At 40.8% G+C, this 16,853-nt stretch overlaps 1 protein-coding gene across 1 annotated transcript; it reads left to right on the top strand.

Annotated features, from left to right (window-relative positions):
* Nucleotides 1–169: 169 nt before the first annotated feature.
* Nucleotides 170–11,701, top strand: LOC145396436 (cytochrome c1, heme protein, mitochondrial-like). Its single transcript, XM_080269812.1, has 7 exons — nt 170–258; nt 3,573–3,623; nt 3,994–4,161; nt 5,705–5,818; nt 6,331–6,495; nt 7,516–7,644; nt 10,416–11,701. The coding sequence occupies exons 1-7, from the start codon at nt 187–189 to the stop codon at nt 10,638–10,640; spliced, it is 924 nt and encodes a 307-aa protein (XP_080125938.1). The 5' UTR covers nt 170–186; the 3' UTR covers nt 10,641–11,701.
* The last annotated feature ends 5,152 nt before the right edge of the window (nt 11,702–16,853 follow it).

Genomic DNA, 16,853 nt, shown 5'->3' with positions numbered 1-16,853 from the left:
CGGATTCAGAATAAAATAACTCGATGTTTTCATTAGAAATTGGAACAATGCCTAAAAAACTCTTTTTAAGTTCCAGATATGCTACTCTGCATTGATAAGAATATGGAGAAGATTTACGTAATGTAAGCTGCAAGTAGATGGGTCACCCACTCTGGCCGGGTCACGTACCACTACATTTACGCAAGAATGGCAGGAGCTGCGAGCCGAGCCGTTCGAGCTGGGATTTTAAAGGCTTCTGTCCCAGGCTTCATTGCGCCGGTAATTACAGAAATTTGCCTCTGTCACTTGCATATACCACACCGCTGATGGAGAAAGTTTGTTTCGGTGAAAACGGTGCCCTGATAACTCGTGAAGATTCATGTCCTCCTACCGGCCGATGTTTGTTTACCTAATCACCCTGTGTACTTTCACCCTCATTATAGGGTTATAAATGTCAGTGCTGTACAAGATTCAGTGTGTTTGAAATCGAGAGTACGCAGTAACAGTATAACAAGTTTAACAAGGCCTGATTTTGGGTGAGATTTTAACCTATCATTGCCAAATGGTGGCAATGGGCGGTGGAGTCTGCTATGCTAGGTGGAGGAAAACACACGTAACGAAAGAATGTTAATAAAGACAAAAATCTTGTCCAAGTACTAATGTAAGCTGAAACAACAATAACAGTCTGGGGCACTTGTGTGTATGTTGATGAAAGTGAAGTTTGTATAGGGTAATCCATCAAAGCTCTAGCCTATATGTATGTGCCTTCACTTGGAAGATTTATTTTATATATATATATACATACTTTATAAAGGTTTTATAGTTACAGCTGAAAATAGAATTATGAGCTTTTGATACATTTTTAAGTATTTTAGAAAATTTCAAGACACTTCTGTGGCAAATTATTTTTATTTTACTGAAAGGTTATGTAAGGTTAGGCTGTCTTCAGGAGTAAAATAAAAATTATTAGCAAAATAAATGCCATAGAAGAAAAGTGCCTTAAAATTGTCAGAAATACTGAAAATAAAGGACCAAAATCTTGTAATTCTGTTCTTGGCTGAAACTATAATTTTACCATATATTATTATGCATATATTTAAAGTATCCCTGTTACTACTTTACATAATACAAGTAGCCTACGAAATGCTAAAGGCAGACCCCAAGATACGATACCCCTATATGCAATACCCCGGCATAGTGGTGGAGGTAGAAATACCACCCGACCCCCACCGAACGACGGCCAAACTCGGGTATAATTATTTTTTTTTTTTTTACCAATTTTGATGATATTTTAGACAACTTTTGTGTTTTGGTTGATTTATAAACTTTTTAGACTTAATGTGTCTTAGTCATAGGTGGGGTGAACATTGTCATTTTAGGGTACAGTTTGCTAAGTTTGATTTTTCCAGACTTACTTTTTATGATTTTCAGATTTTATTTTTGGGTTTAGGTGAGTTATATGCTGCTTCTAGGCTTAGTATAGCTTGTTTTAAAGCTACTGGGGGTTCAGGTTAGATTGAAACTTGTTTTTGGACTCATTTGGGTGGGTTTAGGACTTGGCTGGAGGGGAAACCCAAGGCTCAGAAACACATTCCTGTACTTTAAGAGATAAATCTACCCCGAGATATGATACCCTGCATAGCAATGGGTTTTATTACTTAACCAATTACATTGATAAACCGGGGTATGCCCGTAATCCCTTGATTACCTGGACGTCCATTAACCAGGCACTGTGATCTAGCTGTTCAAAACCATTATTCACACATACAGTATTTCCATTTTATCCGCGCAACATGCTTGCGTCCAGGTGGAAGTTTTCATGTTTTGTTTCATAACACTGCAGGGTATGGTCTTGCAGTGGTGATTGCTTGTTTGTGGTTTATGGGTCTGTTTGACCATGGTAATTGCTTGGCTGTGATTTATAGGTCAGCTTGACTAGATAGAGTAGTGTTAACAGAAACAAGTGTTGTATGATGTACTGTTGTGGCCTTTTACAGTGGCTTTCAAAGTTAGGTTATGTATGAAGGCGGGCCAGGGGAAAAGTCCATTATCCGGACAGATCTGCTTTCCGGACATGTCTTTGGCTCTATTATGTAGGATAATCGAGGGATTACTGTACTGTAATTACTGTAACTAACCTCTGAAGGATCTCCCCAGTAACATGAGGCTAATTTACTTGTCTGGTGTAAACACGAATAAGGCATATGCTGTAATACATCATTGGATTGAGGGAATTAATGTCAAATGTAGAAGTAAAATAGTAAGGGCATACTGTACTTGGGAACCTTCTAAACTTAACAGAATAAGACCCTTGGTGTTAGCTGGTGTAATTCAGTTCAATTCAGTTCAGTTATTAGACGAATGATTTATCTTGGCAATGGTGCTTCCTCAGCTTTGTTATCCCCACCATTATTCCATTTAGTGGGGATATAGGAATTGCCCCTGTCTGTCTTTCTTTCCGTCCAGGCCTGTATCTCAGAAACTACCAAGTGGATTAGCCTCATATCACACAGAAAGAGTATGTGTCATAGTTGATGTCTCTTTATATAAAATTGCCATATTATCTGTACTTTACGAGCTATGACCATATAAGGAAAAGTATATCTTGTGTTATCCATCTCCGTCTTTCTGTCCTGACCTTTATCTCGGGAACTACTAGGCAGACATGTTTCATATCACACCGAAAGTTAGAGTATGTGTCATAGTTGATGCCCATATATGTAAAATTGTCATACTATCTGTATATTATGTCTGTGGTGAAAATAGCTGAAGTGATCAGGCAGGCCGGACTGCCTTTGGCTTTATCCGACTTTTTCTGATATACCCGGTACAGTATAAGAATTTAGTCACGGTAGCTCCTCAGTTCCGATATAAGCGAAGTCCATTATATCGAGGTTTTACTATATTCCCCCCTTTCCCTTTCCCTGTGAGCTGCAAAGGAAGTTCCCCACATTTGTTATTATCTTTTACCGTATATTTTCTATCTATATTGCCAGACGCCATAATATATGATATATACTGTATTTGTAACACCTGTATTTCCTCTTCCCTGACAGTGCAACACAGTCCAACAAAAGATAATTAGTTCTGTATTCTCTTCCTCCTGACCATATAACTCAGTTTCTTTTTTCATTTCACACTTCTCGCAGCAGTAGACATTCACTCTTGCACTGGATGAAATTACCTAGGATTGACAGTTATCATAACATTTTACCTCCTTCCTCTTCCACTTTTTTTTTTTTTTTTCTGCCTTATATGCCTTTTGTATCATATATTTCTAACTAAAACTATGGTAACTACCTTTAAACCCTCTGTATGATGATATCTTTTTCATTTGTTTGTGGTACTGCCAGACAGATCTATGGTACCATATATTCTTATTAGACTTTTTGAGTTAGAGAGAGAATTTGTGGTAGGCCCCATCAGTACCGATATTCTTTGTCTGAATAAAATTCTGGGGCTAGAAATAACAGAAAACACAGAACTGTAGTAAGGAGGTTAAAGGGTAAGGAAGATTGTACTGAAGTGATCTGAATATGGAATGCATACCAGTGTTGCTGTCTGTGTATTTATTGATGTTTAATGCTTTTCAGGGACGGGCTAAGTTCTCCACCCTAAGAGATGCAACGACTGCCAGGAAAGCAGTAAGTACTCACAATACAAACTATCTTAAAAAAAAAAAATTATATATGATCTTCTTATGTTCTGCTTTGGTAAGTTTACAGTCAATGGCAGAATATGTGCCTGTTACATTTTCCGCAGCAACTTTTGAAACTGATTTGCCCGTATCAAGAATGAGATGAAAAATACAAAACTAGATTGACTTATTCATTCATTTATAAAAGCTCCAACATGTTTGCATATGTCAGCCATGGTTACCCAACGGCAGTTCTCCACACAGCACGATCTCAAGCAGCCTCTCTGTTCAGTCCCTTATCCCTGAGGTTACTCTCTGTAACATCCCAGGTCTGTTTTGGTTGAAGGAGTTAAAGTAACATATCCAATCCACTGCAGGTTGCGGCAGCCCTGGGAGTCATTGGTGCCGGTGGTGCGAGTTTGGCATACGCCCTGAACCAGTCCGTCAAGGCCTCTGAACTGGAGCTGCACACCACCAACTTCCCATGGTCCCATGATGGTATCTTCTCTTCCCTCGATCATGCTTCCATCCGACGTGGCTATGAGGTAAGATACAGTCAGACAAGGTTTGCCTACTTTTCCCCTTCATCTTTTTCACTTTTAGGGCATCTGTGTCACTTTTCTCCACAAAAGCATTACATCATAGAGCAGCATGTAGGCAGAGACTCACACCCAGCCTCTCTCAGCTTAGGGATAGTAGCCGGCAGAGGAAAGTGAGAAGTAAAATAAAGTATTAGGCAAGCTTTTGCCTCCAACTATACAGGCTCTCTCTCTCTCTCTCTCTCTCTCTCTCTCTCTCTCTCTCATATTTTCAAAAGGGGTAGTAAGGGATTGGCTGTCATTTATCTAACAAGCTGTGTGTCTGTATGTTTGTTTATTTTACAAGAACGATAATAAATATTGACCTAATTCTTTTTGCATTAAGTCAGGGTAAGCCCAGGGAATATCAGAAAAATATCAAGCAAAAATTTTGGTGATTGCGCACAACTCGACATCGTGAAATTGTTGGAAATTGCGATATGTGAAAATCAGTAGATGGTGGTGACCATCATCCACTCACTTGTTGAGCTGCCTACTTCATCCTTTACTATTCTCATGTCTACCCTCCTCCCTTCCTATTTCTCCCATCTTACCTGTTACTTTTTATGACTTCTCTCCTCTTCAGGTAGCTTTACAGTGGGTGACAAGCCTAGTGGTTTCATGTAAGCAAGGAAACCATGTACAGCACTGGGTGGTATCCTTAAAACCAACCCATATGTGTTCCCTAAGTGTCACCAAGTGGGTTGGTGTAGGATTAGTGCCCCTCCCTATAAAACAACTATAACTCGGAGGCAGATGGCCACCCTATATGGGATTAAGGCATCTGGCTATAGATTCCTCCTCTCCCCCCCAGAATTGAACATTGTGGACTCAGTAACATTGTGGAAACATGGATAATGGTATTTGCAAACATTTTGTGATGGAAGGGCTATTAGTTAGTCCCAAAAATATTTGTGGGCAGGCATTAGTATATCCATCTTTATCTATCTATTTATCTACATAAGCTACTGTACTGTATATACCGGTACAGTATATTGTAAAGTATCCCATTTTTCATTAGCAGCTGTATGTAAAAAGTTATATTTAAACTCATCCCATAGTTATAACAAGGATTGCTTGTATTATACAGCTCCATAAAGTAATTGTTTTAATCTCATGAACCAAATGGCATCTTAAATTATTTCACTGTTAATAAACTGGTATGTTGTAGCCCAGGACAAAATGTATGATGTCATGTGGTAATTACCAGTATATAAGGAGAAGGATGTCTGGTGAGTTAAGGCTCTTCAGTCAAATGTGAACTGTAAAGCTGTGTGTCTGAGGGGTGTTTGGAGGTTATTGTTCACATTGCTAGTACCGCTTGGGTAAGTAACTGGTCACTCACATGCCTGGACATAGTAGCCTAGTCCCAGGACTCCACACCTCTGATGAGACCATATTAAACCCCTCAAATTCTGAAAGGGTATCAGTTAAATATAGTATATATAATTATGTGATGGTAATAATAATAATAAAAAAAAAAGAGTCAGCATAATCTCTTGATCCCCAGGTGTACAAGAATGTGTGTGCGGCATGTCATTCGATGAAGTACATCGCATTCCGTAACCTGATTGGCGTGTCCCACACTGAGGCAGAGGCCAAGGAGGAAGCACAAGCCATTCAGGTACGGTATTGTGGTGCCTAACTGGTGAAGGTAGAGGAACTTACTAGATCTGTAATAGGAGAACATCCATTCTCTTTCTCTCCTCTTTACAGCAGCAGTGCTAATATACAGTAACCTGGCAGTTTCGCTGTCCAGCTATAGAAATTTCCCTCGGATCCCTCTGTCTGCCAGATAAGGGCAGTCTCAGCCTGTAGTCCACTGATACCGTAACAATAGGAACAAGAAAATGATGAACAAAACATTCCCAAGGCTGAAGGGTTTAATAGTTGATATATAGATAGATAGATTGATTGGTAGATTTTGTGTGTGTAACATTTTCAAAGTGGAAGGGTTTAGTAGGTGATATACAGTATATGTACAGATTGATTGTCTTATTGATTTTGTACGTGTATGCACTTGAATACATAAAAGAACATCTGAAAGAGTAACTTATACATGCTTTACCAATCCTTTTAACCCTCTCATGTTCAGAACGACTTTAGTACTCTGTTCCAGCTAATGCTGTGTTTCAGGTGCTGGATGGACCTAATGAGGAAGGTCAGATGTTTGAGCGTCCTGGCAAGCTGTCTGACTACTTCCCCAACCCATACGCCAACGATGAGGCTGCTCGTGCTGCCAACAATGGAGCCCTTCCCCCAGATCTTTCGTACATCACATCTGCTCGGCATGGCGGCGAGGTGAGCACATTAACCCTTTGAATCCAAGTGACATCTGTTTTATACTTGCATGGCATACATTTATCATCTCTCCATCTTGAATCTACAGTAGTTGTAACAAGATTTTCACAAGACTATAATGCTGGTCACCAAGAAGTGCTGTGGAAAGGATGTAGAGCAATATTATTGTTTTATTCTGCCATACCCATAGGTGAAGTAAGCTGCAGAAGGACAAGGGTGTGAACCAAGTTGAGATGAATGAATTACAGTTCACTACTGTGCTGTTACAAGATGATTTTATTCGTTTAAAAGAGACCTTTCGTATCGAAGGGATTTATTTATTCCTACTGGAGGGGTATATAATTATAACCCCTCCAGTTTGAAAAGTCTGTCCAGGACTGAATAATAATGTTGTCAGAAAGAAGACATCCCTAGGCATCTCAGTTAATACATTTGCTCAGCACTGTGGTGAGATGAGCATGTTCTATGATTTGTGAGTTGCTATTGTGGAGTTTGAGGTGATTAAAAGTGGGGAGAGTTCAGGTGAGGAAGCCTTGAGTTTGTACATTGGCAAAGGGATGTGTTGAATGCATTGCTTATTGCTTGTGTTGGCAGTATCATTCCTCCCATGACAGAAGAACCAAGAGATTGGAGTTATATTTTGCTTTCTCCTCTGATTCATGTTGTGAGCTGGATCGGAGGGATGTTTTAGATGTCCCCAGCCAGTTTGAAAATGAGAAATTGGGTTTTGGAGGTGGTGATTTTTATTTTGTATGGAATGACTGTCTGGCAGTTGCATTGAAGCCTATCCTGTTTAGGGAAGAAAACAGTGTTCATTGTTAAGCCAGGATTCCAGGGATCAGAAGTATGTGTGAATGACTGTCTAGCCCACTTCACTGGGTATACTGTTGATAGTTCGTCCTACATACTTTCTCTTACCTTGTTTCTGAATCTGCATCACCCTGTTCATAAATTGGAGGTAAGGCCAGGATAATGTTGAAAATGGTAATGGTACTGATTGTTTTCTTTCTCCCTCTCTAGAACTACATTTTCTCGCTGCTGACTGGGTACTGTGACCCACCAGCAGGAGTGACTGTAAGGGAAGGCCTCTACTACAACCCATACTTCGTTGGTGGAGCTATTGGAATGGCACAGGCTCTCTATAATGAGGTATGTGTAATGGGGTGTATAAAAGCCCGCGTTGCTTAGAGGCAAGGCGGGGATCCTTTCCTTGGCTCAATGGTAACATGTGCGCGTATGAGGCGCGAGGGCCTGAGTTCAAATCCCAGCCAGACCAGTGTTTAATTTGTTAGGTTTCAGTTTGGTCCAGTATATATGGACTGCCATTTATATATAGGATGGACCATACAGAGCGTAACCCAATTCTCTTGTTGCGGCGATGGCACAGTCAGTGTTACCAGAATCAATCTTAAATCATTTTCTTCTTCCCGTAATCCTTTTTCATGCTGTACTTAAGTTGACATTATTATTATTATTATTTTTTTGACATTTATTATTATTTTTTTCATGGTTGGTTATAGTTACATCATGAGGCAGCCAAAATGTCTTCACTCCTCGCACGAGTTGATTGAGCTTTTGCCACAAGACACAAGCTTGGACAGCACAGTATGCAAACCACTGTATATATGTCATGTTATTGTATATACTCTACTGTTCTTGTATGTTTTATGAAACCTTACAGATCTAGCATACTGGAGACCTTGAGCTTCCTGAGAAAGGATTATTCTGAGACAAAAATTATGTATTTCCATAAGTACTATGATGTGGATATACTCTACCTCTTCCTCACAACAACAGCATTTTGTGATAGTGAAAATGAATATTGACTAATATGGTAAAGCCATTCCAGAGTTGCAGTGAAGATAGAACAAAGTCCATGATCCTCAGGACAGTGAAATATTTTACTGTTTGCAGCATTTTATTGTTGATTGAGCCTCATTCCCATTGTTAAGCAGTGGAGTTAAGTAATTAACTTTCCTTCCCTTGTAGACAGAAGTTTTAAGCAATACAGGTAGATTGTTGGCCACCATTGACCCTGGGAGGTACTACCATGAGAGTGAAATATGGCTAGTAACTAGCCACACAGTTATCTTACAGGCTGAAAACTTGGCCACAAGTAAATACCGTAGACTCAAGTTTATGCTGAGACACACATTGCAGCTTCGAACGTATCTTATTATTTTCTGAGATTCCATTTTACCGACCAATTTGCAACTGTTGGGAAGTAATTAGCTGGTTTGGCAGTAGGTTTAGCTCCCAGTCCCTCAGTTATATCATGCCCATCCTCAATATGGGGATTCCTTAAGAGGAAGCATGATCTCATTTAACACTTTGGCCAGCTCCGCATGCCTGCCTCGCTACACCCCAGTGTTGGCCGGGGGTTACCAGGCAGTGAGTAGTTACTCACAAATGTTTCTGTTTTCTTATTTCTGACCTTATTTTTTGTGTTACATTATTCATTTTAGTGTCAAATTGTTTCCAATTGATTTTTATATAATGATATATGCATATAAGGTTGAATGGAATACCAGCATTACCAGTACTGTAACGTGAAAAAACGTAAGCAGATTGCGTAAATGTTTATACTCTTTATTTTTGATGTTGTGCTATTTTATTCAGTTTAGTCTCTCTTTGTTTGGAAGTGTTTGTTGTACAATAGTATATGTATAAAGTATTGAACAAACAACCAACATCACTGTTACTAACACCGTAAAAAGGACTTGAAAAAATGTAGGCAGTGTGAGTGATTATTTATACTCTTTCTTTATTTTTGATGCCATTTTTTGTGCTATTTTATTCATTTTAGTATCTCTGTGTTTGCAAGTGTTTGTTCTGCAATAATATATGTATAAAATAACAAGCAAACAACTAACATCATTATTACTAACACCGTAAGGAAGGCCAGGCACGCTCCATCAGCGTGTCGTCTCGTAAATATTTATACAGTACTATTATTTTATTTCTGATGATATTTTGTGTGCTACTTCATTCATTTTAGTCTCTAATTGTTCATACAAGTCTGTTCTTCAGTAACATATGCATTCAAGAGTGAACAGAACACAACCTTACCATTACTAACAGCACATACAGCAGATAGATAAGTATACTGTATGTGCATGCATGCGAAAAATAAAGAACCTATACAGGAAATATATATATATATATATACTTACTGCCCAATGATGTTTGCAGAGCACAGGAAGAATGGGAAGACATTGGTGTGCATTTTAAACCTAATCCCATGAATATCATACAATAAGTGGATTTTTGGTGAATATTTTACTTCAGTGACGTAAATAATGTCATCGGCCAGCTTACGGGAGTTTTTTGGATGACTTAAGTAATGTCATCAGCTGGCCAAAGTGTTAGTTATGGTATATTGGTGGGAGTGCCCACCATTGGCACATTCAGAACAGTACAGCCGTCAGGTGGCTACACTGAGTGACAAGCCAATTGGCTGCCATCCGTCCATCATCCAATCCTATGTTGCCCCATAGAGGAGTTTAGGAACCCGGGGTCAGGCAAGTTGGTCTTGACATTTAAGATGAAAGTGAGCAGCCTCACTCATCCATGAGTGGCATTACATGAGCAGTAAACCCCAACCACCCCTTGGATATAAACCTTCACGGGCTCAATCCGGGAAACTATTTACAACTTTGGGTGATGACCGTATAACCAAATGGACATCTGGTGGGCTAAGGCACTCCATCTGGATAGTACCCACATAGGGTTTCCATCTGAAGGTTGATCGGAGTTTATTGCTCACATAATACTACAGTACTCAGGAGCAAGTATGCCTGGTCACCCATGCCTTAAATGTGGGGACTGAATTGCCCAGCCCTGTACTCCTGTGCTAGTGATAGGCAAAAAGAGGATTGAATGGTATATAGATTTATATGACTGTATTTTTCTTTGCTTAGGTGATGGAGTACAGTGATGGCACCCCAGCCACTGCTTCCCAGATGGCCAAGGATGTGGCCGTATTCCTCAAGTGGGCCGCAGAGCCGGAGCACGACGACCGTAAGAGGATGGCACTCAAGTCCTTAATGATGTTCTCACTCCTCTTTGCTATTACGTATTACATCAAGAGACACAAGTGGAGTGTCCTTAAGAGCAGGAAGTTTGCTTACAAGCCTCCTCAGTAATTCACCAGCACTTCAACCTGCAGTCCACTGGGTTTGTGTCCCTTTGAGTCTGGGGCCACAACAACAATTCCCCAGTTGGTTGGTAGTGGATCTTCAGAATGGCAGGTTTCCTACATCACTAAGACGACATTTTTTGTTTTTTAGTTTATTCGTGCTGCCACCGGATATTTTCATTCTGCTCAGGATATACGTTTAGTACTGAAGGGGTTAATTAAGGCTGTCTAACTTTTCCAGTTCAAAAGCTTCACAAAGCTGAAGAGAACAGTCTGGCAAGAGGAAGAATAAGGTAATTAATACATTATCAAACTGGTAATTTAAGAAAGAAAACCTTTGGGGCTCATTGTACAGCAGTGACTTAAGTATATTCCATGATCCTTGCTTATATGCCATGAATTATTACTATGTATGCAGTGCTCACAACATTTTTGCCCTCTTGCAACAACAAAATCAGTGTAAATACATGGTAACATACTGTACTAATAATTGCAATATCCCTTCTGTGCTGATAGACTGAAAGATATGAGTGCTAAATGCATGGTTGAACTACTGCAATGTAAACAGTTCCTCTTGGTTTATGGATTATTTTATTATTATTATTATTTTTTATTTATTTTTTATTTTTTGGTGCAGTTTCTGTTCTTCCTCTGATCTTGTCTTCTGTTATTGTTTTTTATGTGAACTTAAGAATGTAGATAATTGCATGCAACTGCTGTATGATAAGGGATACAGCAAGGATTATTGTGTATTGTCAAAAGCAGTTTCCATTGTATATTTCAGTCTATGTACTTGTTACTCAACTTTAATACATTTTTTTAATAACAAGCAAGTTTAGGGGAAGTAATGAACTGTGACCAAGACCAGTGTACATAGATATTTATTTTAGAGTGATGAACCTTGACCTCCACTGCCAAAAACAGCAGTACATGTACAGTACATTGCCAGGATATTATAAGATAATTTTAAAAGACAAATTTGAATTTTATTATCCGTACAACTGAATGTGTAATTTCGAGTGTTAGAAGCAATCTGAGATAGTTCTGTCATGTGGAGAAAATGGGGACTAGGAGAGTGAATGTGTGAGGTGGAGGGAGAAGAGGGAGGGGGAGACAAAGGATGAGATGGCGGGATGGGGTGGAGGTGGTGTGAGTTAGAGGAAGTGTGGCTTGATGGAGGAGGACAGGGTGACAGGCAATCTGCTTGTGGCCAGAGACTCGGGGGGGATTCATGTGTCTGGTTGTAGAAAGATAATTATGAATTACCCCATCCAGCCAGGGGAGGGGATGCCTGGATGATTTATAAGTTGTATATTTATACACGGGTCTATGTATAAAAAAAATGATGACCTAGAATAATACTTCTGTACAATATTATTAAATTAACCTTTTCTGTATATGTCATTCCTTCAGCAAAAGATCTATGTAATAACTGTAACTGAGTGCTGCATCCCCCCCCTCCCTCCATTCACACAACAGGAACTTCCCAACACATTAAATTGCCTCAAAAATATTCCTTACCTATCTCCATCCAACACTACATTTCACACATATGAACATACACACACAACCACCATGGCCATCTAAAACCTCCAGTCACAAAGCATCCAAGAATCTGTCATGAACTCACTCCAGACATTCATCCCAGACACTGACCCTGGAAACCATCTAGAAACAGTCAATTAGAACAACAGTGAATTATGCAACCCCAAGCTGGGCTACACCCTAAAAAAAAAAAAAGCCTTAAGAATAACAGGCTGCACTTAGACCACAAATATAGATCACTTCCATCAAGAAACAAAATACTGTACTTCCAATCAAAGACCACATGAATATGTGAGGCGCACAGTTTCTTTCTTTAGCTCACAACCCATCCCGCACTAGTAACTTCATGTTGCATCACCCCTGTCCTTAAAGAAACAAGAACTTCACAACTGCTCTACATTATCTTTCATCGAACACCATACTTCACAAGCACACATAAACACTCAGCCATCCAAAACCTCCAGCTAAATAGCACTGTTCATAAACCACCACCATATATACACCCCTCAGAAACTACCCTACCCAGAGAGACAAGTATGCCAAGCCAGACTGTAATGCAGTCACCATCCTTCACTGTTACATCACCACCACAAAATACAATCCACTATGTCAGCACTGCAATGCAGTCCCCACACTACAACACACTTATGTAGGTGGTGGTGACCATCATCACTTCGCTTGATATAGTACCACCTACCTCTTCCCTCACTTTTATCATTCTATTTGTCTCTGCACTCCTCTCGTCCTACTTCTCCCTTTCCTTCCTGTCACTTTTTATTACTCTTCTTTCCACTTCAGGTCACTCTACTCTCGAGTGACAAGTCTACTGGTTTCCTGTAACCTAGGAAACCATTTACAATGCTTGGTGGTAACCATAAAACTAGATCACAAGGCAAAGCCGAGCCTACTATGGTGCCTCTGTTAACTGGGCAGGGAAATGCAAATGTAGCATCCACCCAGAAACCAAGCCTCCACATTTTCCCTTGTACCTTGCTGTGGTAAGGCACTGCCAACCACAGTGGAACATCGGTTCACTGCACATGGCCCTGCAGGGGTGGTTGCTTACCTGTTGGTTGATGGGTCTGCTTGGTCAGACTGGGGGTGATCAACAACAACAACCACCACACTATTACAACACAGACAAGCCTTCAACATGGCCTCAACATAAGACCTCTGGGAGTGATCAGTTGAAATGGCCAGTTTTCTACAGGCCGCCAGGTTTATGTCCTGATTAGCCCGGGGTTGCAACAAAGCAGGCTACCATGGAATAATCTGGTTCAGCTGAGGGGAAATCCAGCAGTCAGAAAACTTGAAATGTCTCCATTAACCTTTGAAAGAACCGGATTTTCCCACTTCTTTCCATAGTTTCGGGACCCTACTTCAATCCTTTCCAAAGGTGTGTGTGTGTGTGTGTGTGTGTTTTATTCATTTATTATTTGTGTGTGCGACAAATGAACGTAACCCTCTTGCTATGTGAGGCTTCCCTTAGCTGAGGAGAAATGGCTGTCGCTGACTATAATATAACAGGCATACGGACCAAACACACCGGAAAGTGAGTCATCAAGAGAGCTACCATAATTAATAATAACCCGTATCAACCACAGGAAATACGGGTCGCCTTTTATTCTCCTCCATGATCAAAGAAGAGATATATTTTTGACTATGTAGAGGTTAAGGTGCGTTGTGGAGGTGTGTATAAGTTCGATTGTTAGAAGTATCCTGAATTGTTTGGAAACGTTGAGTGAAGTGGAGACTAACTAGGAGAGTGTGAATGAGGTGGAGGGGGAGACAGAGGATGAAGTGAAAGGAATGGGTGAAGAGGTAAATGAATGAGTGGAGTGAGTTGGAGGAAAGGGTGACACGGAGGCGATCTGTCTGTGGCCACCCCTTCCAGGATTAAGGTGGTTGGCGACAGGTAAAAGCAAGGACAGATTTTTTTTCTTTTTAACCCATTTCTACTGTTTTTCTGACGTGTTTTTGCCGTAGCAGCGTGTTTTTGTTGTATGGCAAGTGTGTGCTTTTCTGTATGGTAGCGTGCTTTTTGCTCTTTGTGGGACTGTGTTTTTGCTCTTTTAGGGGGAAGGCATTTGCATACGTAGGACAGATGGATAGGGTGTTGAGGAGGAAGTGTGTGAGTTGCAGGGTTAAATGGGTTGAGACGGTGGAGCAGGGCAGGGAAATGGCATTAAAAAAAAAAAAAAAAAAGGCAAACCCTCAGTAACGCGGTCAGGGTATCGGTCTAGGCACGTCCTGACCAATAGAAAGTAACCTCCAACACCACCATCACGATTATCATATATCTCAGTAACATAAATAGGGCGGGTCTGATTCAGAAATATTAAAAGAGTAACATACACAAGATGTTGTGCGATCAATATCATCATTCTGTTCCCCACCTTTATGAACGGGGGTGGCCAGAACTGAAAAACGGAAAAAGCGAAAACACAAAATTAGAAAAAGAAAAAACTATAATCAGAGTGGCCAGGAAAAAAAAATACCTCCACCCATTCACGGGGGCCTTGGAAATTCTTGGCCGATAATAATAATAAAATAAGTCTGTTTCAGCAGATCAAACTTCTCTTGCGTAGGTCAGTCCACAATACTGATGATGCAGATTGTAAGAATGGTGAGGATAGTGTAAGTGGTGTGACTAGTGAAGAACTCAGTGGTATGGATGAACCGCATGTTTGGGACCAACTGGGGTATGAGAGGGTGAGTTACAACAGAGGTTATAGCTTAATTACGCTTGTCTCTTCAGTGCCATCATCAGCTTTGAAATCTCCTCTTTGCACACACAGACCTAACTGACAGAGGACCCAGACAGCCAGTGTACTGATGATAGACAGTAGTAGGACCCCATTCTCACCCAAAATTCAGTCAAGTTCCTCTCTCAAAATGTCTTGCCAAATTTTCTTCGCCTCCAAGTACGTTCTATATGAGACGGGCAGCAAATGGGAAAATAACGAAATTCTGCCTCAAATTCATCCACATCTTTAAGATTACTCCCGGGCCACTGACATATGCACCATGGCCATCAGTCTGGGAGCCATTGCCTTAGGGCGGTATTCGGGTGCGGTTAGGAAGCTTGCTAACACCTGTTCCTTACCGGTTTATTCCTAATTCAGCTCCGTTTACTATACTCTTGTGCGTTATTCATGGAATTTAGGTCGAGATAAAAAAGATAAAAGAAAAAGTTATTGGGTAGTCTGGAAAATAAATGGTTAACGATGAGGTGTTACGGAGCCTTAAAGTTTTCATTGATATTCCCACATGACCACACCGTCGTGTCATAAAATCACTCCAGCTAATATTATCACATCAGACCTCCATGAGAAAGCTTTAGCATGTGGGAAGTATGGGGTTAGTGAGGAAGTGGTGCCATGTAAGGTTTGCGACATACAGGAGGACTACCGGGCATCAGAGAACGGACTGTCTAATCTATACCTACAGTGGGAGGGATAAAATAACACACTCCATGAATCTGGTTAAGAGATGATGATATACAAATGGGACGGTATAAATATTCCAGTGACTGCAGACTGATTCATTGTGGTTCCAAGGTGGAAAAACTGGCGCGATGGGTTTTTACGCAACACGTAGGCCTCACATGCTTCATACATAGACGCTATGAGTAGTAAAAGTACAGAAAATAGCAAGAGATCGAAACAAGCGGATGACATGTCTCTGTGGTGGCATATGACTAGAGTTTGGCATCTCATTTTTTAACTAATCAGACATGTGTATCATCCAAAGGGATACAGAATTAAATTTAATGGAAGACATCAAGCTGAAGGTGTTTGTATAATGCAGCTTGAGTATAAGAACTGACGATGAGTATAGTGGGTGAGAGATGATGCGGGCACGGTAGGATATGTACCGGTATCGTATGTGTCTCGCCTGGTGGTACCACTGGACCGGTCCTACATCCTAAGTTAAATAAAATCATCCAGTGATAAGAACAAAATACAAAGCACGTAAATGAACGCAATGTAACAGAGGTCTTATAGGAAGACTTCTGTTACAGCAGCGGTGGCTGAGTGGTCAACCTTGCTGACTGTGAACCTGCCGACCCATCAGCGCCAGGGTTCGAGTTCTGGTGTGCTGGGGAGGTAACTGTGGTAACCTGGATGATGCAGTAGCCTTGTATGCCTGGATAGTGGGCGAACAACCCGCCACAGGCTCAAAGGCCTGTGTTACGGAGATGAGCACTGCTGCTCAGCGCCTCATGGCGTTTGCTCCCACCTAAACCTTTATGAGAAGTGCAGGTGCGTGGCGTGTGGTGTGGTGGGTGTGTGAGGGCGACGGTGGTTGCAGGGTATATGAGTGTAACGCCTCCTGGTACACCTGGACCGGTTCTGCATCCCCCACTGACCCCAATTCCTGAAGGGAACACATCCCACCCGGGCATCTGCTCCACTACGGCAGGTTATGCAGGCTCCCTAACACCTCTTCCTAGGCGATTTATTTTGCTTAATACTCCTTACTCACCTCTTCTGTGTCAATTAGATAATTCCAGTACCATTTATTTTGCTTAATACTCCTTACTCACCTCTTCTGTGTCATTTAGATAATTCCAATACCACTATACCCACCATAATACCATACAAACTAATAACACCTGACCGTATCAAAAATTAAATCATTAGGGAAGAGGTGTTTGGGAGTTCCTTTAAAA

Source organism: Coenobita brevimanus, chromosome 38 (genome assembly GCF_032717465.1).
Source record: "Coenobita brevimanus isolate Jiangsu-jjx chromosome 38, ASM3271746v2, whole genome shotgun sequence".
NCBI lineage: Eukaryota > Metazoa > Arthropoda > Malacostraca > Decapoda > Coenobitidae > Coenobita > Coenobita brevimanus.
The sequence above is the reverse complement of the archived record's forward strand: the minus strand, read 5'-3'. Positions and strand labels throughout refer to the sequence as shown.